At 51.3% G+C, this 27,457-nt stretch overlaps 1 protein-coding gene across 1 annotated transcript; it reads right to left on the reverse strand.

Moving 5' to 3' along the window:
* Nucleotides 1-3,456: 3,456 nt before the first annotated feature.
* On the reverse strand, nt 3,457-27,457 carry Slc13a2 (solute carrier family 13 member 2). The gene is made up of 12 exons (XM_057775964.1): nt 27,356-27,457; nt 12,665-12,793; nt 10,629-10,765; nt 10,333-10,532; nt 9,367-9,538; nt 9,125-9,247; nt 6,714-6,932; nt 6,457-6,545; nt 6,033-6,154; nt 5,038-5,199; nt 4,329-4,466; nt 3,457-3,880 (listed from the first exon to the last, which is right to left on the reverse strand). Exons 1-12 carry the CDS (start codon nt 27,455-27,457, stop codon nt 3,713-3,715), a joined length of 1,761 nt encoding a protein of 586 aa, XP_057631947.1. The 3' UTR covers nt 3,457-3,712.

Consider the following 27,457-nt stretch of genomic DNA (forward strand, 5'->3'; position numbering starts at 1 on the left):
ATTCTGAGACTTGACCTCAGGCCTTTGTGCTCGTGAGATGAGCAATTTACCCTCTGAACCTTCTTATCACTCTTGGTCCCCTTCTCTCTTTCTCTCCCTCTCTCTCCTTCAATTTAGACACAGGTCATTCTGTGGCCCTGGCTGGCCTCTATCTCTTTATGTAGACCAGGTCAGCTTGAATTTGCAGCATTTCCCCTGAGCAGGGTTATAGGCAGAGTCCACCATGCTGAGCATGTCTGTCCATCTCAGCTTTTGTAGGCTGACTTCTACTTTTCAAAGTGAGTTGAGCCTGCCCTTCCAGACTCTCCCTCTCCCTGCATCGGTAGAAGACCCAGAGGAATGTCTGCAGAAGGGTCCTGGAGCCAGCCTCCAGGTTAAACTCCCACTTAGTATACTTGAGGCCCCAGCACACCGCCCCCTGCAGACCCCAGCCCAGTCACTGCAGGCATGAAATACTGCAGGCTAGGCTTCACAGCAGAGGGATCTCGTTACAGGGTGGGCATACTGGGGGCGGTGGCTCCTTGGTTGGGTGGTGAAACAACTGGATCAGAGCCTCAGGGGAACTGGCTAGAGAGGTCCGCCTTGTTCTGGTTGGCTGACCCTTGGGAAGCGCAGGGAGTTTCCAAGCTTGGTGGGGAGGGTCTGAAGGGGGAGGAGTGGGCCCCCCCCCCAGTCCTTCAGGCAGGATGGCTGCTGTAACTCAGGTCCTAATAATCCCTCCCCACTGGGATCAGAGGAGGTGAGAACAGTGAGTTTTTCTGCTGCCCAGTGCATGGGTACCCGCTCTCTCAGGCTTGTCCATGGCTATGGTGGGATATGGAGCCACTGTGTGTGTCTGGGTGTCTGTGACTGTGGGTGTGAAGGGGTTGTGAGGGTACAGGAATGTGCTTGAGAATGGTGCTGAGTTCCTCCAGGGCTCTGGGCTCAGGGTCACCCACCCTTAAAGGGTCATCCACTCTGTCACAGTCTTACACCCCCTTCCCTTGTTCCTTTCAACACATCTGTGCTGCAGGTTAAGACTGGCTTTGCCTTGGCCTCCTGTTTCCAGCCAGCTTTAGGTAGCTGCCCAGCCCCTCCCTCCCTCAGAGACTGGGAGGCAGAGACCCCCCCCAAAGGGGTCCTAATTGGAGGGGCTGAACCCTAGAGTACCTCCGGCGAAGATGAACATGACAATGGGGGTGACCTGACTTGTTCCTATCTACCTGACAAGCTCTTTTCTGTCTGGTAGGTGTCTCTCTCTCACAGCCGTGGTAGCAGCAGCCTCTGAGGTATGATTGCTATGGCTGCCCATATAGACTGAAGCTAGCTGGCAGGGGGAGAGTAGGAAATGGGGACCACCTCCACCCGGGGCCTCAGGACACAGCAATGGGGAAACATCTAAAGTTGGCCCAGAAATCTGGACCTCTTTGCTGAGGCTAAAGTGAGGTTAGGCCTGAGAGGTCAAGTGTGGCCCATAAGGCAACTGGAAAGGGCTTTGAGGACAGGGAGTCCTGCTGGCCTCCACGGGAAGGCGTATGTACTGCTGGGCTCCTGGGCACCCACTGCTCATATGATAGTCCCTGTGCCAGGCCGCAGGAAGGAACTGGGCACACGGCTCCAGCTGGCAGGCTGTGGTGAAGCATTTTGACTTCTTGATTTTCCACAGAATTGGGGAACTCATGTCTTGAGTTCTTGAATCCCACCGGCCAGGAGACACCCTAGCCTCCTTGCTACCCTGTCCCCGAAGGCAGCAGCGATGGGACATGTGTGCCTAGCGGGGTGCCCTGGGATTCTAGGCTAGCAGGCCTGATCTACCTGCTGCAGCCTGGAGCATCTAGGCCGCTGTGAGGCCCTGACCCAGGCTGACAGGCCTTTCCTGCAAAGGCCAGACCAGTCCTTGTGCTTTATGGCTCAGCTAATGATGGGGACTAGGCCGAAGGGCCGCCTGCAGCCTAGCCCTCCTGGATCCAGCTTGCTGAGGAGGGGAATGTCTGAGCAGTCGAGGGAGGCTTGGACAGTACCTGCATGGCCCACCAACTCTGGCCTTAGCCTGGCTGGTGTCCATCGGTCCTGAAAAGGGCAGGACCAGGAAGCCCACCTGCCCCTAACAGGGTCTAGAGTTGAGTGGGCACCAGCTGGATTTGGCGGCACTCAACTGAGGAAGGAAGATTACTTTCAAGGCCAGCTTAGTCTACACCATGAGTTCTAGGCCAGCCTGGGCTACAGGAGGAAACTATGTCTCAAAAACTCAGAACAACAAATGGGCAGGCAGTTGCTTGTGCCCTGTGAAGCCGTCCCCAGCCAGAGCTGGGCTTCAGGTACCCGTAGCAGCAGAGAAGACCCTTCTCGCCACCCTCCTGGGAGCCCACTGCATTGTTGGGGGACAGTCCCCTGAGGCCTTGGGGGTGGGCTCACGTGGTTTGTGACTGTACTTCATGTGTGAGGAATGCCAGCTTGCGGGGGGAGATGGGGGTAAGGGCAGAGTTACTTTCTTAATACACCTCACTCCCCCTGGATACTTGGCATCTTCTGTCGGGATCCATGTCCCCCGGAGACAGCCATATTCTTTCCTGGCTGCTCTCCCTACCGGTCCCCAGCTCTGTAAAGATGGTGAACAGGATGAACTCTTTTTTGTCTTCACAGCTGGTACCCCCCCCCCGTTATTATCTTTTTCTCTTTCCCTCTGCTGCAGAAGGGAATTGGATAAGACTTAGGAAACTCCACAAATGAATCCCAGGCTTGCAGGGCACCATCCACACTGAGAGACTTAGGACAGACACACAGATGCAGCGATGGACTTCCAAACGGGGTTAGGTGTTGAAGCTAGAATGGATGGTGATGTACCATCCATTCCCACCTTGCCAGACGCTGGTATCTGGGGTCTATGAGAGTGTCGTGTGGGATGGGTAAGGAGGCAGATTGCTGTATACTGTCTGGCTCTGGACTCTGAAGGCCACAGCAGGTTTGAGCCTGTTCCTGTGTGCCTATCTAGGTGTCTTATCTATCTTCCTGTGGGCTGCCATTTTGGATGAGGGTCCATCTTTCTGAGCACCCTGGCATGGGTCAGCCTGTCTCCTCCAGTCTAGCGGGACCGGTTTTTCCAGCTGGAGGAAGGGTCGGTGAGGAATTGGCAGGGGCAGAGGGTTTTATGTAAATGTCCAGGGAGTGCTCTGGGAACGGGGAGGCCGGTTTTCCCAAAGGCACGCAGAGACTGGCAGCTCCCAATTAGCCGCTGGTGAAGTCACTGCAGCTTTGCTGGGTGGCTGCGCCCACTCCAAACGGCCTGGCAGGGTGAGCGACCTCTGCTTCCAGGCCCTGAGCGCGAAGGGAAAATGACCCGGACTCTATTGAAAACATCTTTAATGAACTTTGGAGTTCCCGCTCCCAGGCGCCTCCAGCCCAGAGTTTCAATAAATACAGTGCAAATAGGTCTGGAGGTCTAGCTGGAAGACAGAGGGCGGGCGCTGTTCACCTTACATAAAGCCACCCAGGTGCCCTTAGGCCATACTACACACGCGCGTCCCCGCACAGTGTACGGAAACACGAGCATCTTCCTTTGTACCCCAGAGAAACAGCAGACACACGAACTTTGCAGACACAGGAATACACGATTGCACATGCGCCGGCCGACTCTCCAACACTGGCCCTGGACTTGGCGTTTGGAGCGCCCTCTCCTGGCTGTGAGGAGTGGCACCAGTGGGCTTTCCCCATCAGAACTAGGTGGTATTCTAGTCTAAAGGCCTGGTTCGGTGGAATTGGGCAGGCTGGGAAAACATTGACTTGTGTTGGAGTTGGCCCAGGATGGGAATTTGTCTAGGTTGAAGATGGGGAAACTCCAGCTGTTGATGGACAGTGTGATAGTCAGCACCCCGATGATGTTGAGCAGAAATCCGGCCCGGGCCTAGAGTGAGGCAAGCCAATGTGAATCAGAAACACACTCCTCAGCTCTCAGGGGTGCTTAGGACCCCTTTCATCAGCAAAGCCCTTGGGAAATCCTGCCTTCGGTCTAAACTGCAGTATTAGGCAATGTCTTTGTCACTTATTTGACTGCCCATCCTAACAGGGAAGGTGGGGGTTCCTTATAAGCTTCTGGGGCTCTGAGCCTTGTTTTCTCTTAGGCCATTTCGTTAAGTGGGGATGCCGCCACCCCTGGAACTTCCGAATGTCCCCTCCCTTTATTTGCGACCTGGGACTGTAGAGCACAAAGATACCAGAGTTTCTGCCGTCCCCCAGCCCCAGGGCCAGCTCTTCTCTGGGAACCTCAGTGTCCCTCAGCTGCGTTATGGTGCCATGAGAAGGAGAGGCAGGGCAGGTGCGGGCTGAGGCATTCCCATCTCCTAGCCACTCACCATATCCGACACTTTGAGGCCTCCGAAGGAGAAGGCAATGGCGTTGGGCGGAGTGGCCACAGGTAGCATGAAAGCCAAGGAGGAAGCCAGGGTGCAGGGGAGCATGACATAGAGGGGGTGAAGGCAGATGGCCTGTGCCTGGAGGATGGCAGTGGGCACAGTTGGTCCTGGTCCTGGCTCAGTGGGGAGGCCACCCCGCCCCTCCCCCCTCTGGTCATGAACCCGATTCCTGGGCAGAGTGCTCTGGGTGACCTGGAGAGGGCCCCTTGACCTCTTGGAGGAGATGAATGTGCTGCCCTGCCCTGTGGGGTGTAGTGAGGGGAGGGGCCCATAAAACCGATCTCAAAGGGGCTCAAGAGGTGTCATCAAAGGCTGTGGGAACACGCCTAAGGAGGAAGGGGCTGGGGACGCTCCAGGGAGCAATTTTACCCCCATCACTTCTGGAATGACCAGAACAGGGATTGGGTGGGGAGGTGGGTGAGGCCTCCAGTCAGCCCCACTGGGATACTCAAAGAGTGATGTCACTTGGGATAGGTGACTCAGGGGCCAGACGACCTTGGGACCTAGAAGTTCAGCATCTGGAGCTGGGGGAAGCCTGGGAGGTGGTTCTCTCCGTGCAGAAGAGGGGGTTTGGACCAGCCCCCTGAGTAGCTGTGGGGTAGAGAACAGGCAGGAGGGCTGCCTGGAAGAGGCTGCTGTGTCAGCTCACCATGGAGGCCAGGATGGGCAGGAAGAGCGTAGTGGTAGCCACATTACTGGTGCACTCGGTGAAGATGGCAATCAATAGGCAGAGGATGAAGGCCGTGGCTGCTGGCGGCATGTGCTCCAGCGGGGTCAGCTTTTCTCCCAGCCACGCAGACAAACCTGATTGCTGATGGCAGAAGGAGGTGACAGGAGACAGAAAAGCTCCCGGGTCCCCAGCTGGAACTCTGGGTGGCCCTGGCCCTGCCCACACCTCCATGGCCTTCAAGTCAAACAACTCTGAAGGAAGTTGGTGCCCAGTTAGGACCAAGGGGGCTCCCTGCTGCTCCTTGGGACCAGTGGGATGAGGGGAGAAGGTTCTAGTGGGAAACCTGCGATTTGTGAGTGTGAGTACCTTGCTTTCCTGGCTCTCTTGAAGCTCCTAGATCATCTGAGTCTGTTCCCCCCGCACCCCCCCACACACAAGCGTTAGGCCTGAAGGGATCTTGCTTTTGGTGGTGGTGATGGAGCTTGAAGAGGCTGGAAGAGGCTACTTGGAAAATGGACAGTTCCCAGGGTCTGTCCCCGTCCATTGTCATGCCAGGCTGTGGGACCTGATGCTATGCCCTGCGCTGAGTTCCTGTCTCCTCCACATCAAGCAAAGTGTCTGGCACAGTCTGTGGATATACTAACCACAGACCCAGGAATCTCCTACATCAGCCAGGACCCAGGTCTAGGGCTGCAGTATCCCGAATCTTTCTGCTCTTTTGGATGGAAGGTCAAGAAAAAGACGCTCTGGTCCTTGGAAGACTGTTATCTGTCGCCCCCTGGAGGCTTCATCTGGTATGGCATCAAGCCGATACTAGCTTTGTGGGTGCTCAGGCCTATTGCATTGGCTGTGTGTGGGTGGGGCGCATCGCTGAGAGAGGCCTACTTTCCTTTGGGCTTCAAGAACCCAACTGGGGAGAGGTACCTAAGGCTGGTGAGGGACTATCCCAGGGTTTCCCTCAAACAGGCTCTCACCTCACTGCCTTTGGCCAGGGCAAAGCCCCCACCCAGCAAGATCAGGATATTCCAAGGCATCTTATCGTTCATTGTCTTCCAGGTGAGGATGGCAGGAGGAGCCTTCAGCTTCCCTGGTTTGTCTGCTCCCCAAGCAGACAAGGATGGTCACCAAAAGTCAATAGGCCTTCCCTCCCCTCCACTTGAGGCCTTCCTGAGTGGGTTCCTATTAAGTGTGTTCCTAGTAAGCTAGGTAGAAGGGAGTCCCTCAGTCTCCATCCCTGTCGTGTCCCATCTCTGTCCCTGAGTCCCTGTGTCCTTGGCAGGTCACTCCAACCCCTCTAAGCTTTGTTAGCTGCTGCTGGATGTGGTAGAAGGCAGTAGGCTATACACCTGCAGGCGGGGCCCTCTGGAGACCCTTCCCAGTCCCAGGCCAGGTGCTTACTTGGGTTCTGGGTCAGTCCTGGGATCTTGGAGGGGATGAAGAACATAATGAGGCCGATGAAGATGGCCACTGTTCCATCTGATGCAAAGCTGTGGGAGGGGCAGGAGGGGAAGGCTGAGGAAGGGACGGAGAAGGGACCCCACCATCAACATGCCTGGTGGCATCCTGTCCCCGCCTCAACTCCCTTCCCTCCCTCTGCCTTTCTTCCTTTCTAGTTCAGAGTCCCCCGCAGTCTCCCCCCCTCTGGCAGGTCTCACCTTTGGCCATTTTCATTGGCAAAAAGCGTGTCACCCCAGCCTGGGAAGAAGCCTGGCTCTCTGGTGAACCAGAGTACCACCAGGAAAATAAAGAGGACGGTGACAGTCTTTTCTGCAAAATTCATGGGGCCAAGCAGCGTGTGCTGGTTCTTGATGACCTGGAAGGCTGCCTGCTTTTGTTCTTCTTCCCCTTCCCCAAAGCCAAAGTTCTTCCGGAAGCTGCAGGCAGAGGCAGGGGCAATGTGTGAACGGTCTGTACCAGGCATGGGGCAAAACCCTTAGGTCCTGGCTTCACAGCTAGAAGAGAGTCCAAGACCCAGAGGGGCATCTTGGCATAGTCCCCCCCTTCCCCTCAGACAGGGTCTTATATAACCCAGACTGACCTTGAATTCTAGGCATACGTTATCATGCCCAGAATATGTGGGATTGGGAACCAAACCCAGGTTTCATGATGCTAGGTAAACTCTCTTCTGTCTTACGTTTTTAACCCCTTGTTTCATTTTTAGTTCAAGTTGATCTCCTGATCCTCCTGCCTCCGCCTTCTGAGTGTTGGGGTTATGGGTGTGTACCACCAGGCCTGGCTTGGGATTGTGGTTTTTCTTCAACAAGAAAGCTGTATCGTCTTTGTCTTCCCCGTTGTCGCCCTTCCTCTGAGGGTCTCTTGTGCTGAGCCTTTGGCGCCCAGAGTGAGAGGGAGGAGTGACCCAGATTCCGAGTGTCCTTTGGTTCTGATTCTGAGCTCCCCTTTCTGTTAACGGTCCAGGAACTGCTCCCTTCCCTCACGCCTACCCCGGCTGTCACTGCCAGCCTCAGCAATACCTTCATAGTCCTTAGCCATTCAGAAGGTTTGCCTGCCCCGTTATGCTGTCTCTTTACCATGTGCTGGCATTTCGCTTTACACTTGGGTAAATCTTATCATCTGCTGGTCTGTGAGTTTCTCAGGGCAAAGACCATGTCTCACACATCTCTGGCTCCTCCAGTATCCAACACTATGCTGACTTCATCAACTACTGCCTTGCCTCACACCAGCTCCCAGCCTTAAGCCTGCCTCCTTGCAGCTGCTTAAGTGATTTGTTCAAAGTACAGCTTAACAACTTGTTGTGGTTCCTCTCTGCCTGGAAGGAATGGATGAATAATGGCTCACACCCCAGTAATACTCAGATCACCACTCTGGTCAGTGTGCTCGTTGACATCACTAACTGATTGCAGACTTGAGTTCATCTGAGTCTTAGCAGGGTCTCTGACTATTTTACTTCACTTTGGGTTTTTAAGACAGGATATCATGTAACCCAGGCTGGCCTTCAACTCATGATCCTCCTGCCTCAGCTCCCCAGGTATTGAGATGACAAGTGTATACCACCATGCCCAATACTTCTCAACATAGGTCTCTAAACTGAAAGGAGGAGTAACTCAGCGTTGCATGAAGATAAAATCTACCTCCTCATCTTAGCCTCAAGGACAAGGTCCCAACTCTATGTGGCACACAAAGTCCTCTGCGATTGTTCTCTGACAGCCTCATGCACTTCAGCCCTTGGGAAGCAGTGTTTTCAGACACTCCCAGGGCTTCCTGGCCTCTGTGCTTCTCGCCTCTCCTGCTTGAATACCTTTCCCCACTTCTAACCCTGGCTAACTATCAGTCCTGCAGGAATCAACTGAGATTTCATGTCCAGGAACTTTCTGGAATGCCCACTCCCTATGCTCTCCTCTCTTGTGGTCCCCACTATATCATCACTCATCAGATGGAGAATGGCAAGGATAGAGACTTTGCCTAAGGTGCAAGAGTCCTCGTGTTCAGTACATGGGCAGGCAAACAGAAGGACCACCTCAAATGCTTCTCTAACTTACTGCTCCGTGTGGAATCCCCAAGTGCTCATCCAAAGACCATGGAGCATTATGGGAAGGTGTATGACTGGTGGGGATGGGGTGAGAGTACCAGGAGATGTGGTTTTCAGGGCTGGAGAGATGGTTACTGACTAAGTAAGATGCTTGCCATGTAAGCATCAAGATCTGAGTTCTGGCCCCAGCACTTGTACATAAAAGATGGAGCTAGGGATGCAGAGACCAAAGGCTCCCTGGAGTTCTGGGTTCACTGGGAGACCCTGTCTCAAAAAATAAGGGGAAAATGGTTGAGGAAGATATCTAATGTCAAACTCTGGTCTTCATACACATTTATATAAACATGTGCACCTGCGCATACATATGAACATACACACACACACAAGATATGGCTTTCAATCCCAGGATTCACCATTCCTCCAGACTCAGCTTGCTCATTCCATCGCATGGGAGACCAGTCACTTAGAGGAGAAGAGGGCTTCTCATGGTATGGTCTCCCACCTTGTTTGGATGAATCAGAGGCTCCTGGGGTACAGGTAGGAAGCTGGGTTTCTCTTACCTATGGCACCACTTACTTGAAACCCAGGAAGAGGATCTGCAGCCATATCCAAGCCAACATCAGCAAGATGATCATGGTGGGGAAGGCAAAACCAAACCAGGAAGCAAAGTTTATCACGTTGCCATTTTGGGGGAAGAGCCTGATGAAGGGGACATGAGCGATTGTGTGACATTGTCCCTGAAACTACCTGGTCCCATTTTCACCACAGCAAGAGTGCAAATCCCCATTCATCATGCCCCCCTCTCCCCTGGCACTCACGAGTTCATCTGGCCTTGGAGCACCAGGTTGGGGGTAGTGCCTGTCAAAGTGGCGATGCCCCCGATGCTGGCCGAGTAGCAAATGCACAGACTCAGGCCCTTGTGGAAGCGGCTATGCTCCTGAGTCTTCTGTGTGCTGGGCTCTGAAGAGGCTGAGACAGCCTGTCCATTATCTGTCAACAAGGGAAAGAAAGCTCATGGGGACAGGTGCAAGATGAGTTGCAGGAATCTTGGCTGGGTTCTGGCGCCTCCAGGGCCCCTTGGTGATGGACAGCTGGACTTGAGTTTCCAGGGGGGACAGAGACTGTGCCCAGGTTCCAGCATTCTCTGGAGCTTTGGGTTGGGATGTTCTCAGACACAATCCGGTTCAACTTCTCTCCGGAAACAGTCACAGAGAAGTGAAAAGGGTTACCTAGACCAAGTAGGAGGGATGAAGCCCAGAGCACTTCTTGTTCCCCAGACTGCAGCTCACTTCTCACCAAACTCTTGGATTGCTAAGATGTGCTAGCCCAGGCCGCTTAGCTTTGTGCTCAGTGTTTATTATTGTTGTTGTTGCTGTTTTGATGGACCCAGGGCCTTGCACATGCCAGGCGAGCATCCTCGGATGTTGGCATTTAATATTTTTGGGACATTATTATTTTTACATACAAACATGTACATGCACACATGCCACAGTGCACATATGGAAGTCAGAGGACACCTTGCAGGAGTCAGTTTTCTCTTTCTATTATGTGGGTCCTGGGGATCAAACTCATGTCTTTAGGCTTGGTGGCAGGCACCTTCACCTCTTGAGTTGTTATCTCAGCAGTCTCCACTGGCATTTTACATCCGGGAAAACCTCAGGAAGACCTGGTCAGGTCAGTCACTCACCTGTCTCTTTTTCCATGGGCCTTTCAGAATAGAAGCCATCTCTGGGGGGCAGGATCTGCTTTAGGTCTAGGGACAGAGTCTGCTTCAGGTCTCTTACCGAGTTTGGTAGCCTCCTTCTGGGGACTTGCTTCTTGGAGCTCAAAGGCAGGGTTATCGCTGCCTTGCTCCACGTCCTTTCGTGAGCCCTGAAGCTGCTCCAGGACCGCATGCCCAATGGGCACCATCATGGCTGTGGTGGCTGTGTTGCTAATCCACATGGAGAGGAAGGCTGTGACCAACATGAAGCCCAGAAGCAACCTACAGGCAAACAGACAGACACTCCGCCATTCCGGCTTCCTTCCAGACATGGGATGCCCGTATGTTTCTCCCGCCCTGGATCCCACACAGACTCACAGGGCAGGCCGCACTCCGATGAGGAGGAGCACACGGAGGGCAATGCGCTTGTGCAGTTTCCAGTGTTCCACAGCCATGGCCACCATCATCCCCCCGGTGAACAGTATGTTGGTGTCATTGAAGTACTCTATGCCGACCTGGGGAGTGGGGATGGACCTGAGACTCTGGTGTCTCCTCCTGATACTTATGGGGACCGGTCATGACAGCCTCGCAAACTGGTATTCCTCTGAGACCTCAGAACCAAAAGGAAATGGCCTTTGGGCAATCAGCCATTCTACAGGAACCAGGCTCCTGCCACACTCACTGCTTTTCTTCTCTCTGAGAGACTAAGAGACTGTAGCCTGGACAGATGTGCTTCAAGCAGAGCACAGAAGATAACTCCCTGGCTCTTTCTGAAGAGTACGTGCGGTCTCCACCGGTATCATCACCATCACCTGAGACTTGTTACAAACAAAACGCTCAGCCAGGCCTGGTAGCTCTGCTGAACCCCAGGAGCAGGAAGAGTGTGACTGGTCCAGCCTGGGCTGAACAGCAAGACCCAGTGTTAAAATGAAGGGGGAAGAGGAATGAAGAGAAGGAAAATGAGGTTGAGATGAGATCCCCTTTTTAGCTCCATCGGAATCAGGTCAGAGGGAGGCCCGTCTATCTGTTCTGCTTCTCAGTGCAGGTGGTTCTGGTACGGTTCAAACCGAAGAGCCATTATATTAGAAATATAGAGTCGGGGGCTGGAGAGATGGCTCAGCAGTTAAGAGCACTTGTTGCTCTTCCAGAGGACCTGGGTTCGGTTCTCAGTGCCCACATGGCAGCTCACAACCATCTTTAACCCCCAGTTTCAGGGGACCCAATGCCCTCTTCTGATCTCCGAGGGTACCAGGCACAAATGTGATGCATATACATACATCCACACAGACTTAATACACACATCTAGCACATACACCTTTTAAAAAGTGTATACAGCCAGTCCTCTCTTAGGCCTTTGTATGTGGGGTCTGCATTCATGGATGAGGCAACCCCTATACGGAAAATACTTCGGCAGAAACTGCATCTGTGCCAAAGGGGTACATGCTTGCCTCTACATGATTGTCTTTAAAATTTGTTTTACATTTACTTGTGTGTGTGTGTGTGTTTGTGTGTGTGTATGTTCCATGGCTAGAGTGTGGAGGTCTGAAGACAACTTGTAGAAGTCGGTCCCTTCTCCCACTAAGTGGATCACTGTGTGAGGCTAGGCAGCAAGTGCCTTTATCTGCTGAGCCATCTCCTCAGCCCTATGTTCTAAACAATACATTATGGCAACTATGTACTCATATCGGGTATCACAAGGAAGGTGTGTGAGTCTCTATGGAAACACTACACATCTTAAGTAAGGGAATTGAGCATCCTGGGACATCCAAAGGGTGTCTTATATAAAAATCCTCACTTTGAGTCGGGCGGTGGTAGCGCACGCCTTTAATCCCAGCACTCGGGAGGCAGAGGCCGGCAGATCTCTGGGAGTTCGAGGCCAGCCTGGTCTACAAGAGCTAGTTCCAGGACAGGCTCCAAAACCACAGAGAAACCCTGTCTCGAAAAACAAAACGAAAAACAAACAAACAAACAAAAAATCCTCACTTTGGCTCTGTGGATACAGAGACAGGTGACAGTTTATCTTTTTGTTTGTTTTTGGCAGGGTCTACCTGGGTAGTTCAGGTTGGTCTTGAACTTAAGATCCTCATGGTCGGCCTCTCAGTGCCCGACTTGCAGCAATGTGCTAGCAGGACCTGCTGCTGGGGGAGTTCTTCAGTTGGCGTTCATCGCCCCCCTCCAGTTGGCGTTCATCGCCCCCCTCCAGTTGCAGGCCTTGCACGTCTCCGGCAGAGCTCATTCCTCCTTTTGTGAATGAACTCGCACAACAGCCATGCGTGCTTCTAGGATACTCTCTGCCTCCTAGCTGGCTGTCTCCCACACCCTCTGCCTTCTTCCACAACTTTGTGAAGTGGTGTCCTTGGTTCCAAGGCTCTAGGTAAGACCCCCACCCCTCCCCTGTAGCCTTTCCTGCTTACCTCAGAGGCATCCATTATACCCATCAGGGGGAAGAGGACGATGGGAAACAGGCCAGTGACAGCCAGGGGCAGGGACTCGGTACACCACATCAGTGCCATGAGAATAATGGTGTAACCGCAGTAGGCTTCCTGTGGGCAGGAGGAGAGAAGCAGACAGAGGGCTTAGAAGGTATAGCTACCTTCCCTTCTGCCCTCAGGAGAAACCAGGCCATTTGTGCCAGCATGAGGAGAGTCCGAGAATACTTGATTCCCAAGTTCAAGGTTCTTATCTCAAAATGGAAAGAAACAAAGAAGAAAGAGCTAGAAACATGGCTCACTTGGTAGCATGTTCTAGCATGTATAGTGCATTGTGTGTAATCCCAAGCACCACATAACCTGTAAGCCTCAGCATTCAGGAGGTAGAGGCGAGCCGTTCAGGAGTTCAAACTTATCCTTGGCGACATAGCAAGGTTAGGGACAGCCTGGATTAGACATAAGACACTATCTCAGGTTTGGGTTCATTCATTTTGTTGTTGTATTTGTTTTGAAATAAAATCTCACTGTGTAGCACTGGCTAGCTCCAGGCTCACTATGTAGACCAAGCTTGTCTTAAGCTCACAGAGATCCACCTGCTTCTGCTTCCTAAGAGCTGGGATTAAAGGTGTATACCACCAATGAGACCCCATCCCAAACAAAACAAAACAGTGTCCTCCTCTTGTCTTTGACCTTGGGGCTGGGCATTATAAGAGGCCTCACATAGTTCAAGAAGCCTCCAGGGGAGGCAGCGAGAGGAGGGGGTGGAAAGCATGGCCCAGGACCTTGATCCTCTTCAACTCCTGCTTGTTTCTTTACTAAGTGATTCTTGGTGGGAGTCAAACTTGTGCATGCTGGCAAGCCTTCTGCCTCTGAGCTCTACCCCAGGACAGCTTGGTGACATCTGGATCCGTGGAGCCCTAGTTTTTTTTTTTGTTGTTGTTTTTGTTTTTTTTTTTTGTTTTTTCGAGACAGGGTTTCTCTGTGGTTTTGGAGCCTGTCCTGGAACTAGCTCTTGTAGACCAGGCTGGTCTCGAACTCACAGAGATCCGCCTGCCTCTGCCTCCCGAGTGCTGGGATTAAAGGGGAGTCCTAGTGAAGCTAATCTTGTCCAAGGGAAAGGATCTCCTGAAGTTTTGGGAGGCTGAACATCTGCCTCCTGTTGGGGTTGCTCAGCACAGAAACCAAGGCGCGGTTCACTTTTTCAGACAAGGTGAGAGCGTCTCCCATCTTTGCATTATGCAAAGAATTTGGGGTCACTCCGAGGCATAGATTTTGCCAGAAATCCCCCCTTTCCTTCTTTAGGCCCACAGATCCTGATCTTAAGCCTAGGCTAGATGGAGGCCAGACATGGGCCCAAGACATCAGGGGTCCAGCCTCCTTGTCAAAGCCTCTCCCAGGGCCAAAGAATGATTAGCCAGAGGGAGACACGGGCCCAGACTGTTGGCTGAGAAAGGAACAGGGCAGGGGTGGAGTCGGGGGGGGGTGTAGGGAGGGTTGGTGGTGGGGTGAGGGGGTGTTTATAAGCTATGGACTGGGACTCTCCTCCCTTATCCATCCAATTGTTTGCCTTCTTTTACCACTAGGCTCACCCTCAGCACCTGCAGCCTTGCAGCCTTAGTACTCTGATGCTGGGGAGAGTTTCTCCCTCGGGGAGTGAGGAGGAGAGGCCTGGGGGAAGAGGAAGCTGTTATTGAGCAACTTTTAGGACTTCTGTTAAAAACATAAGCGCCATTAAGGTGGGTGTGGTGGTCTCACTTTATGGAGGTGTCTGGAGATCAAGTGCCTTGCTCAAGGTCTCAGGACAGCTGAGGAGTGGCTGAGTTAGGACAGGCATTAGAACAGGCACTCGGGTTGAGTGGCAGGATTGCGTAAGGCCGAGGGTTCCAGAGAACACACCCTCAGAAACACATAGGAAGGCGCTCTTGGAGCTGCACTGGGTGCCACGCTCTTGGCTGTCTCTAGGCAAGCTCTCGTTTGTTTAGCGATGCCAGGAATTGATTGAACACACTCAACCTCTACCCCTTCTAGCATTGAACCTGAACTCATTAGCTCAGGGGTAGGGCCCCCATGACCCTTGATCCACCTCTTTCCTCGACCAGCTGGTTTCTGCTGATGCCAGTTTTTCCTTGCTCCTCTGTACTTGCCCTGGTTGGACAGACAACTGCTTACCCACCCCTCAGACTAAGGACAGGCCATCACCTCTGGACCCTCGTGCTGTCTGACCAGAGACAGAAGGAGGTTAGGGGTCAACACTGCTGATTCCAGAAAAACTGCCCTGCTGAGCATCCCAAGCCGTCTCCCTGCCAAGTCCCATGACCAGTGGGTTTGAAATGCTTTTCAGTAACATTTCAGCTGTTCCTTGAGGTCCCAAATGCTCTCCCCAGTTCACAGATGAAAAGAGAAAGACACAGTTGGGTGGTAGTGCTTAATCCCAGCACCCGGGAGGCAGAGATAGGCAGATCTCTGAGTTCTAGGCCAACCTGGTCTTCAGAGTGAGTCCCCAGACAGGGCTACACAGGGACCCTGGCTCAAAAACCAAAACCAAAACAAAATAAATGCAAAAAACAAAACAAAACAAAAAACTGCCAAAGCTTGTTCTTCCTGGATTATGGATTCTCAGCTGGGACATGGAATCCTGAGGACCCATGAACTTCTATGGAAGAACTATGCTCTCTCTTTGGGAGCATCTTGTGAAGACTATGAGCATAGCTGACAAAGTCAGCAGAGATTGTCCTGGCTCACACATGGCTCCACTGTGAGTCTTCTACACCGTAATGTTCAAACTGATAAGCACTCGCTAGGAACCATACCTTGCTACACCTTACCGTGAAGTGACTTACCTTACCATGAACACCTTACCATACTTTTCCAGACATCACCATACCTTGCCACATCTTACCATCTCATACCATGCATTATCACATCTCACCATATTTTGCCATGCCTTACCATACTTTACCATGTTTTAACATGTCTTACCATATTTTACCAACCCTGTACATCCATTACCACATCTTACTATACCTTATTGTACCTTACCATACTTTGCCAAGCTTTACCATACTATACCATACCTTACCACACCTTACCATACTTTGCCACACCTTACCATACTTTGCCACATCTTATCATACTTACCATGCCTTACCACGCCTTATCACGCCTTCCCATACCAACACACCTTTCCACAGCCTTCCATATCTTGCTATACCTTCTTCTCAATGTATGACCACTCTGTCTTTAACTTTGAATTCAGTGTTCAATAAATAAAAAGAGGCATTCAACACTTCATTATAAAGTAGGCTTTGTGCCAGCATGGCGGTGCTTGTGCCAGTGTGGTGGTGCCTAGTATTGGCATGGTAGGCAGAAGGGTCGGATTTCAAGGCCATACTCAGGGCTATATGAGACCTTTACTCAAAGAAAAAGAAAAAAAGAAAGAAAGAAAAAAGAAAAAAAAGAAAAAGAAACGGCCAGAAAGATGGCCCAGTGTGTAGAGAAACTTGCTGTCAAGTCCTATAACCTGAGTTCAAAACTTAGAATTCATATGGTGGAAAGAGAGAGCCAAATCTCAAGTTGTTCTCTGACCTCCACATACATGTACAACACACATGTGTGCATACACACAATATATAAACAGAGATATATGTATAAAATAACTCAAAATCCAAAAACAAAAATGTAGGTTTGTGCTGGATGAGTTTGCCCACATAGACAAGTGAAGCGTTCTGAGGATGTCTGAGCGGGCAAGGCAGTTGTCTGCTTTAGCTTAGAAGTATCTGAACTTAAAACAGGTTCATGGCCGGGCGGTGGTGGCACACACCTTTAATCCCAGAACTCAGGAGGCAGAGGCAGGCGAATCTCTGTGAGTTCGAGGCCAGCCTGGTCTACAGAATGAGTCCAGTACAGCTCGGGCTACAGAGAAATTCTGTTTCAAAACAAAACAACACCAACAAAAGAAAAACAGGATTATGAAGCTGAGGCTTATCTGTATGGTTTTCATGTTTCATGTGCAAGCCTTAAGGATCTCAGGGATTCTCCTGTCTCCAGCACCACACAGTTGGGATCACAGGGCACCAGATCTCATTACAGATGGCTGTGAGCCACCATGTGGTTGCTGGGAATTGAACTCAGGACCTCTGGAAGAATAGTCAGTGCTCTTAACCTCTGAGCCATCTCTCCAGCCCCTGCACTTGTTTTTAAACTCAGGCACTGGGGATCTGTGACTCATTTTTCCCAACGATCCCTTTACGCACTGAGCTGTCTCCCCAGCTCCTTGTCATCATTATTTTGGGGGACTTTGTTACAGATATTTTGCTTCTGAGACAGAGTCTCACTAAGTTATCCATGTTGGCCTCAAACTCTGGGACTCAAGTGACTTCAGCTTCCCAAGTAGCTGGGACTATAGGCATGTGCCACCAGGCCTGGCTCTGTTACAGACATTGGATTGTAGCTATCAGACACTGGACGCCTGCCCACATCAGTTCCAGCAGCTACCTCCCAATCTAGTCAGCATGCTGTTTACACTGTCACTGTTTGGAAATGCAGTAGTTTCTACACCATATTTTTCTCTAAGGCACCAACAATGGAATGTGTATTTTAAAACTGCAACAGGGTTTTCCTGGAAACCAGGATTCCTAACTGCTTTCCTTTGCAAGTAATATTCTGGGAAAAATAGAAGTGATGCACTTGTTGAAGGTGGGACGGTCCAGCTTGGAGCTGGTGTGCTGCTAGCGTTCTGCAAGGCTCTGTGGTTAGATGCCACCCTTTGGGCACTGCTAGAGGCACTGGTGGGACTTTTTCCTCTGTCCCACAATATGTCTGATTCCAGGTTGGCATCCCCAGCTCTAGGAATGGGGAATCCAGGGATTCCAAGCCACACTGGGGCTCACTGATGTACAGCCCTGTGGACTGGAAGCCCTGACACGAAGCCCCAGTGGCTTACGTCTAGCCTCTGGCAGCCCCCTAGCACCATAGGACGACTGTGTGGTCCAGATCCCAGGGGCACAGGCTCCCATTTGGAGCGAAGGCAGAGACTGTGCCAGGGGTGTCACGGGTCCAGGGCTCAGTAAACAGCAGAGAGTTTTGTACTGAGCCTTTCTGCCTTCTGCTTCCTAGGCCCAGGAGGGGAGCTGTTTCCAGTTCTGGTCCTCTCTGTAACACTAAAGCAATTAATTCTTGTCATAGTAACTATTTTTTGTTGTTTAGGGGTCTCAGAGCTGAGGGGTATGCTCTACCACTGAGTCCCACAGCTGGGTTTGGGTGCCTTACTCACAACACTCTGATCTTGCCTACTCTGCTCCAGTTCAGCAGACATCGGTCTCCCTCGATTTCCTCGAGCACTCCGTCCTCTGTCTGGCCACAGAGGTCTTTGCAGAGGTCCCTCTCTTTAGACTTCCTTTTCCTTCCCATTTTGCCTCGTTGACATCAATTCATTCCTAGATCTTAGCTGGGTATTCCTCCCCATCTTTTTTTAGAGCGAGGCTCACTCTATGGGTCATGGATGGGATCTCTTGGTCTCTGCCTCCCAGATGCTGGGGTCATATGTGTGTGCTGCCTTGCTTGGCAGCATTTAGCTTTATGAAATAAATGGGTATTAATTTTTGTCACTGGACCATAAACTGTCCAATCCTGTTTCTGCCGAAAGAGTGAACCAATGCACAGCATTAAAAGGCAATGAAAACAGGTGGTGGTGGCGCACACCTTTAATCCCAGAACTCAAGAGGCAGAGGCAGAGGCAGGGGGATGTTTGTGAGTTCGAGGCCAGCCTGGTCTACAGAGTGAGTTCCAGGACAGCTAGGGCTGTTGCACAGAACCCTGTCTCGGGAAAAAAAAAAGGCGTGATATAACCAGTTTGGTCTTCAGGGAGTCTCTGTGGGCTGGCCTGCAAAGTCAGTAGTGGACAGGAAGATTAGCTCCTTAGAGGATCCTCCAGGTATAGGTTGGAGGCTTCTTTCACAGTGAAAAAAAAATCTATTCAGCAAACCTAAGAACCCAGACCCAGATTTATTGTTGTATATCTTTGAACAAGTCACTTAACCTCTCTGGAGTTTTTTTTTTTTTTTTCCTAAAAAACACTACGAAGTGTTTCCAGCCATACATGCATGTGTCTCCTTTATAGGAAGTGAAGGGACAGTTTTTCTGGTGGGGATAGGATAGGATAGGGAGGAAGTGGGGAGCAGGAAGGGAGGGGTGGAGGTGGGGTGCACCTAGGACACAGGGGGCAGGGTTCACTGGAGAGTAGCTTTGAACTTTTAGAGAACCAGGTGACTATATGAGGCACACATGGAAATGAGGGTGCCAGAGAAGCCAGGGCAGACTCTGGACCCTGGGGAATAGAAAAGGCAGGGAAGGGAAGGGCTGTGGATGACATGGCCTTTACCTATCACAGACACAGCGCATGCAGCACATGGCTCCGAGGCGGGAGCAAACGCCCACAGTCTCAAATGTGTCCCTGCTTGTGCCTGCTGGGGATTGAAGGTTAACTTGGGGTGGGGATGGGTGGCTTACAGCGGGGCATTTCCACTGTCCCTGGACTCTAGAACATGGATGCTACTGGTAGGGTGCAGGGACATTCCCAGGGCCTGGAGGAAGCTGGGGCATTTAGGCTGTAACCTGACAGGCACTGCTGCAAAGGAGAGACCAGAAGAGTGAGAGTCCAAGGGGAAATGACCTTTCCTGAGCCCCTACTGCTAGATTGGAGAAGACTTCCAGGGGTTGAGATAGGCCTGGGTCAGGATCCTGAAGATGTATGTACTTGAAAAGAGTTCTGTCTGCCTTGAGAGAGATCGAGAACTTTATCTAGAAGACAGGATCATGGAAATGGGAGGCCTTTGAAGGGCTGAAGCAGGGACAGTAGGGTGCCAGCCTGGTCTTTTAATTACCTGATTGTACAAAGGCTGGGAAAACTTTGGCAGCAGAGACTTTGCTTAGCACGAGAGGTTCTGGGCTCCGTCTCAGCCCAAGAAGAAAAAGAATAATGAAGGAAAGGAGAAGAGAAAGGAGGAAGGCCGCATGGGTGCTATGGTGGGCATGTGAGAGCCCACCATTTGTACACACATGAGGGACCTCGGAGGGTTTCTTACCCTGGAGGGAACCAGGACCCCTTCATACCTGAAGGAGCCTTGCATTTCCTCAGACTAAGCTTTTAAAATTTACAAAGTAAAACAACACAGAACTTTGAAGAAAATGAGCTACACTGAAATGAAGAGAGAACTCGGGTGTGTGAGTGTGTGTGTGTGTATGTGTGTGATCCTTCCCAGGAATAACAGGCAGATGTTAAATGCCGAATACCTTTGATGACCGAATAGATGAATATCACAAAGGAGACAGTGGCCAGTTCAGCTATGAGAATTAGTCTCCAAGTCTCTGAAGCACCTGGCTCAGAGCCCTATCCTTACATCCAGCATCTTTAACTCTCAACAGGAGTGTGTCCTTTTCCTGTCTCCCAATTCCAACTCCAGGCTAGCCAGAAACAGCCAAGTATCACCCCACCAAGCAATGGCCCTGTGTGACCCTCTTCTAGGCCTTCCCCAGCAGCCTCCCTGAGGGGCACCGGAAGCCACCATCCCCACAAAAGCCTCCCGTGCCCCTGCCTGCCTTTGAGGCTCTGCCAAGCACAGTGATGGCGGCTACAGCTTTGTTCTCGTTGGGGTGTGTGCCATTTACTTTGTTCCTCTTGGCTTCTTCACTCTGTCTTCCTGGAACTAGAGAAAGTCAGCATCCATCTTCTCTCTCTCCAACCCTTCCACTTCCAAAACAAAGCTCTTTCAAAAAGAAGGGTCTGTTGGTCCAAGTGTAAGCATCCTTGGCAGGCGTGAACATCCTTGGCAGGTGTGAACATCCTTGAAAGGTCTGGGAAAGGTCATGTGCACTTATATTTTTCTTGATGTTTTTGAGGCAGGGCTTCAGTACGTAGCCCTGACTGTCCAGGAACTTGATCAGTAGACTAGGCTGGCCTCGAACTCACAGAGATCCTCCCACCTCTGTCTCCCGAGTGCTGGGATTAAAGGTGTGCACCACCACCGCCTGGCAGTACCACCACACCTGGGTACATGCACAATTTTGATTGCAGAGCAGAAGAAAGTCCGATACCAAATCATTTCCTGACAGGCAACGAGAAGCCACAGCCAAGCTGGAAGGTCTCTTCTATGGGTCTCACTCACATGCTAGCTGACGGCTTTCTCAGCTCCAGGCTCAGCAGAGGCTCCTAGGATCCTAAGGATTCTATCAGCCTTACCTCGCTATTGAGACGATGTTAGGGTAGATACTGAGCTGAGTAGCGAATGGTCACTATGGGAACTGAAGGTAATTCTGTAATTCTTGATCGGCCACATTCCAACTCTTCACAGTCACAGAGTTTTAGCCAATCACTTGAAAAATCTTAAAGACAGCTGTGCCTTTGTCAGCTCTGCTTCCCACCCCCCTCTCTCTTTCCCTTTCTCCTTGTCCAGGTCTCACTGTATCGCTCAAGATGGCCTTGAACTTCTAGACTCAAATAACTGCCTCCTTCTACCAAGTAGATGGGGCTTCCAGCACATCAGATTGAAACAGTGGGCTCACAATGTCACAGGCTTTTTGTTTTTGTTTTTTTGAGACAGGGCTTCCCTGTGTAGCTTTTGGAGCCTACCCCATAACTCGCTCTGTAGACCAGGCTGACCTTGAACTCACAAACATCCTCCTGCTTCTGTCTTCCACAACCAACTGTCACAGGGTTTTTAACAAAGCTTTGGGGACAACTCCTGACATCACGGTTTGTGCCTGGAGCCAGGCTTGCTGTGTCTGAGTGGACTCAGTCAAGTTGAGTGAACTGGCAATCCCACAGCCCTCAGCGAATATGGTCCTCACAGAAGCCCAGGGCCACCACCCACACTGGATCAGGTTTTACCATTGAAGACTCTACCTTCCTTCCCACAATGTTCCTAGGGACGCTGATGAGCCAGGTCAAGTTTTAGTTATCAGGGGGTAAAGTCTATGTCAGAATACTTTCTGTCTTTACTTCAGGGACCTCCCGGCTTTGGGGAGGGGGTGGCTCCTCTTTTCAATCTTCCAGGCAAAACTTATCTCCATCCATCCCAGGGGCCACTCTCTGCCGCTCCTGGGGACCACAGCTCACAGACACGCCTCCCTGCTTCACAGACAGGAGGGTCTGAGGCCCTGGTGGAGCCACAGCTCATCTGAGCAGCTGTGGGAAAGTGGGCCGTCCACACAGGGCCCAAGGCCTTCTGTGCCTCCAGGAAGGAGCAGCAGACAGGAAGTTCATGGAGTTTCCAGAGCCCTGGAGATGGGACACCCTGATTGATGCTGGCTGTAGCATCTCCTCCTAGCCGTGGTGTTCTGATCTGTGGATAAACGATAGCATATACTCCACACACGGCCTCAAGTGCCCTCGGTTATCTACCTGGCTCCAAAAGTTGTGTTCTATTCTCTGCATCCTGCTTCCTCAGAGCTTGATAGAGGGTCTAAATTCCTTGCACAGATATCCTCTGCCGTTGGGCCTCGGCTTGTCCTGAGGATGCTTATTACCAATTCTAAAGTGCATTCTGTGCCCACGATTAAAGACGCTGCCCTCTTCTGTTCTTAGCAGAGACATATTTGTCTCAGTCAATCTCTGACCAACATGGTGCCATTACTGTTTTTTTTTTTTTGGTTTTTCGAGACAGGGTTTCTCTGTGGTTTAGGAGCCTGTCCTGGAACTAGCTCTTGTAGACCAGGCTGGTCTCGAACTCACAGAGATCCGCCTGCCTCGCCATTACTGTTTTTGGCAGATGATCTTTTTGGGTTCCAAGAGGCTTTTGCATTTTTGACTGACATTTATAGAGATGTGAGCATTCTATTTACTCCTTATTGCCTGAAGAACAAAGTCCCCACTTCTTCCCCAGCCTCACAGGCCTGCCATAGGCTGCCTTCTCCTCTCCTTTCTAAACTTGATCATCCCAACATTGTAATGGCGCAGGCCCCTAGCTCAGCACTGTTGTTTGCCCAGTCAGCTTGCCAAGCTCACCCCTGCATTGGCCCTTTGCACCTGCTACAGGTTCTGCCTGGACAATTCTTCACCCAGAGCTGGGTTGATCTGGCTCTTACTGCCACTCTGGTCTTAGGGTAACTGTTCACTCCCTGGGGGGCCCTACTTGAGCCCTGTACTGAGGGCAGCTCCTCCCCGGGCCATATATGGCGATACCTGCCATATTGCTTCCACAGCTTGGGCAGTATATTTGCGTGTGTGTGTGTCCCATGTCACCCTATAGGAAAGACGGCTCCTCCACACCCTCTCTCCAGAACACATGAATGGTGCCTGCCACTCACAGCACTGTGTACGAGGTTTACCCGTAAGGGAAGAGAAGAGTGGGGAGGAGGTCTCTGGACAGGGATGCTTCTGCTTGCAGGGCTGAGCAAATGCCACACTGCAGGCCCTGTCAGCTGTCAAAGGTGACAGCAGTTCAAGAGGCTCGTGGTCGTTCTTTTCACTTAATGGCTCTTCTGGTCCCATGCTCCCCCATTCCTGCCCTCAGAGGGCCTCTAGCTGCTGTGGCTATACCCGCCCCTTTGTGGCTACTCAGCACACTTGGACTCCTTAGGAGAGGTCACTGCCTACTCTAAGCTCATCGGCTCCCTCGCTCCGTCTGTGTGGCACAAACACGTGTCTCCTCCTTTGGACCCTAACAAGGTTGGGGGCAAAATATCTGTATTTTTGTCCCATTACCCCTGGGAAAAAGAGAGGTTGTCCCTCACATTGGTGACGGAATGAATGTGGAACTCTTGGCTGGGTGGCCGTGAACGAGGCAGGCCTGAGAGGGGCTGAATGGAAGCCTCTTTGCCTCTCCAGACAGCTTCAGGCAGAGACCCCAAGACCAGATGACTGCCTCCAATTTTTCTTTTCTTACAGATGACATTGAAAACAAGTTACCTCATCCCTCTGGACCTCAGTTTACATGACTGTGGAATGGAGACAGCACCAGTAACACCACAGCTGAGCAGAGGCTTCCGTGGGAAACAAGTGAGCTAAGGCTTCGAGGTGCTTGGCCCGATGCCGAGTGCATAAAATACATCCAATGAATGTTAGCTATTTTATTACAGAGGGTTGAACTTCAGTGGGGGCTCTCCTTCTCGTGCTAAGGGCCAGAGCTAGGAGGCTCAGTTTTACGTTTGGGGGCTAATTACAGAGAGCAGATTCAATAGGAATTCAGGAAATGTTCCTCCTTTGCCATATTCCTTCATTTATTTACCCAACATCTCTGATACACCTGACCATGGGAGTCTGCAGAGAGTATGGCAAAGTCCTTGCTTCAAAAATTAGGAAGAAAGTAAACAAATATACACTTTTTTTTTTGAGACAGAATCTTGTCTATCTCAGGCTAGCTTCAAACCCACTGTGTAGCTAAGGATGGCTCTGAACTTCTGATTCTTCTGCCTCCACGTCCCAGCTGTTGTGATTACAGGAGTGTGCCACCATGCTTAGTTTCTTCAGCGCTGAGGTCTAAACCCAGGGTTTCATGTATGTTAGGCAAGCACTCTCTATCCACGGAGCCGTAACCCCAGCCCTGGACACACTCTTAAACAGGGACTTCTCTGCAAATAGAACACCAGAGCAACTAGTAGCACAGAGGGCTTCTGAGATACATGCAAGAGGAATGGGAGGAGGACAGATCTGGGAGGAGAAGAGCCCAGACAGGAGCAGAGAGAAGCCGCCGGGAGCAGAGGTGAGATGGTGGGAATGGAGTCTGAGCAGAAGGCTTGCCCGTGTGGAGTCTTGGGGCCTCGGGCTTCTTAAGTTCAAATTGATTTCTAACTGTACTGGGAAGGCTGTATGGGGTTGGCAGGAGGTCTTGGGGATTCCCTGACAGTAGGGTGGAAAGTGATGGCAGGAAGTCAGGGCCAGGTGAAACAAGACAGGGTAGAGAGACTGCCCAGGTGGAGACGATGTCTTTCAGAATACAGATGTCCCTAACTTCTGACAGTTCCTGGTTTTAGGAAGGTGGAAAGGTGACAAACTGATCTTTCCCCAGGCTGGAGAATTGTGGTAAGATCATCTGAGGTGATAAGGGGTGTTGGTAGCAAGCCACAACTCCTGGACAGAGTAAGGAAAAGGAACAAACCATGCCTTGCCCCAAGCTGCGTTGCAAGGCTGTGATTAGTGGGTGGGTGTTAGTGGGTACACTCAGTGTGTTTTCCGTTTGTAAAAGTCTTGACTTAGAATGAATTTACTGGCATTTGATCTGATCATAAACCGGAAACATGTGTAGCGTGTGGAGGGGACAGTGAGCACACAGGTCCTGCTGTTGGTTGTGTGAGCAGGTGGAGGAAGCTGAACCAACCAGAACGACCTAAGTTAAGGCTAGCATTGAAAGATGGTAAGTTGAAACGTGTCTCAGCAAGACTGTGGGAAGAGCTTTCTGCAATGGTGGTCTGAGCTTCAAGCTGGTTGGGGAGAAGCAAAGGTTTCATATAGAGAAATATTGTGGGCCACGTGACCAAGTTAGCTGGCTCATACAGCTGTAGGGGTTTACAGTCGGATCCCAGACTGAGGATTTGTGGGCATTGAGACACTTGGGGGTGGTGGGTGGGGTTCTTGTTTTGATTTTGAGGCAAGTTCTCACAACTCAGCCCAGGCTGGTGCTGAGCTCATGATCCTGCTACTTCAACCTTCCGAATGCTGAGATTAGAGGTGGGCACTACCACACCCGGCTAGAGGATGCTTTTCAGATCATAAGACAACATACAATTACTTGGCCAGAAGTTGGGAGGGGTGTGGGGGCACGGGAGGGTTGCAGGGAAACCTGCAGAGTCTGATGAAGAAGGAGTCTGGGAATGGCATGGAAGGGAGGGGGGGGCAAAACTAGGTGTCGCCAAAGTCAAGTGAAGACAACACAGCAAAGAGGATGTGACCAGCTGGGACAAATCCTGCTGCGGGGCTGAGGAAGGTGAGCACGGGCCTTGGGTTGGGACCCTGGAAGCTGATGGGAATTTAGATAGCAGAGTACGAGGTGCTGAGAGAAAGAATATGGGTGTGTGTGCAGGCAGGCACACTCTGAGGCTTGCTCTTGGGGGCGGGCATCTCAGAGAAGGAATGAATATGAGCTGAAGGAAGCTTGTTTGTTTGACGTGAGACACATAATAGCTTGTTTATATACTGATGGGCGCGGCCAAGCAGGGAAGACGAAATTGATCATATTTAGGGTTAGAATTCCTGTGTGGGGTGGGAACCCAAGGTCCAGAGGTCGGCCTGGCCTCTCAGGATAGTTGGTTGAGACAGGAGAAGGTAAGCAGAGGCTGTGTGCCAGAGGCAAGTAGCAGGACCACATACAATGGAATGAAGCCCATGGTTCCTAACACAGTTCCTTCCCACCAAGAGGCACAGCTTCCCGCACCAACTCAGGCTTTCCCTACCCTGGGGCAAAACAGGGAATCTTTCTGCACTGTGTGTGCTTCTCCCAGGATGGTGGCGGTGGTGTCACACAGGTTCCAGCCTGTTTGGAATCTCTCTGATAGATTCCCGGCATAGAGACGCCACCAGTTTTGGCCCGAGAAGGTCATCTCAAAAATCAGTAAGGCTTTATTCCTAAGCAGGTGTTAGGGGCCATATTCTGGGCCTCCTCCCTCAGAGATAACATAACCAAAGGCCTTTCTTGATTTCCCTATCTGTAGCAACAAGTAGTGGCTCATTGGGCAGTCCTGGGGGTGTGGGATGGTCCAGGGCCAAGATTCAGTATCAGCTTTAGGGACCTGGCCACACCTTCAGCTCTGTCTCTTTCAAGTCATACCATTTGCACAAGTAGCTAGACTGCAAAGTTAAGGTTTGAGACCCTCTTAGGGGCTTCCTTCCCAAAGCTCCAGGATAATTTCGCTAAAATTTAGGGATTTCTTGTTAGTTTTGGTATTGCTAGGGGCCAAACCCTGGGGTCTTGCATGTGGCAGGAAAGAAAGAGCCTTGCTACTGAACTATATCCCCAGGCTCCCAGACTAATTTGAGATTTATTATTTAATGTTCATTTTCTTATAGAGGAACCCAAGAGGGCGTATGACCCAAACTCCACAGAACTGAGTTCTACCCTCACTTTTCCCCCTTTTGTAGATGGTACAGGGGGACCTGTCTCATAGGATGGGGAACAGGGCTCCTAGGTGCACACAGTATAGGCAGGAGACAGGTGGTGGGGTTCAAATGAATAAGAGCAGGATTATGCATGACTTTCTGAAGTAGGGAAGAAGGCAGGAGCCACAGAAAGGGCTCTTCCTCAGTGGCCCACCTGGAGACTATAGGTCAGCACTTATTCTGTTTCTGCCTGGGTTGGTACAACTGCCTGAGGCCAGCTTTCTCCCGCCCTCCCTCTCAGAAACTAGCTATGCACTTGCCTCTTCTGTCCCTGGTTGGCACTAAGTTCAGGGCTGAGTGGACACACAGCCTGTCATCTCACAGAGAAACTCATCTGCCTGTTCCTGCGTTTCCTTTATGCAACTGTTTCTGTCCCTCAAACCGCAGGCTCCAATGTACCTGAGCACTTTGCACAGGGATTGAGTGCTGAATGAAACCACCCTTGGCTCCCAGGGAGACAGGAAGTGGTGGCTTCACTTTCAGGGGAGGGGAAGTGAAGAGGAAATTAAAGATGCCCCCCTTTGGCCCCAGTGATCTCTCCCTTGCCACCCCTAGAGTTATCTATGCTGAGGGAGACCCACAATCCTTACCTTAGTTCGGACAATGATTGGCAGAGGCAACAGGAAAATGGGCAGACATAGCGCAATCAAGTAGGAACGATAGGCCCATAGGACCTGCCAGCAGGTGGCCAT

Source organism: Chionomys nivalis, chromosome 7, assembly GCF_950005125.1.
Source record: "Chionomys nivalis chromosome 7, mChiNiv1.1, whole genome shotgun sequence".
Lineage (NCBI taxonomy): Eukaryota > Metazoa > Chordata > Mammalia > Rodentia > Cricetidae > Chionomys > Chionomys nivalis.

Excerpts from the sequence above, each read along its gene's own strand:
- Slc13a2 (XM_057775964.1), bottom strand. The coding sequence starts at position 27,457 with ATGGCCACCTGCTGGCAGGTCCTATGGGCCTATCGTTCCTACTTGATT. Across the intron at positions 12,794-27,355 it reads CAATCATTGTCCGAACTAAG|GAAGCCTACTGCGGTTACAC; the intron begins GTAAGGATTGTG and ends TCCTGCCCACAG. Across the intron at positions 6,546-6,713 it reads GCCAATGAAAATGGCCAAAG|CTTTGCATCAGATGGAACAG; the intron begins GTGAGACCTGCC and ends CCCCTCCCACAG.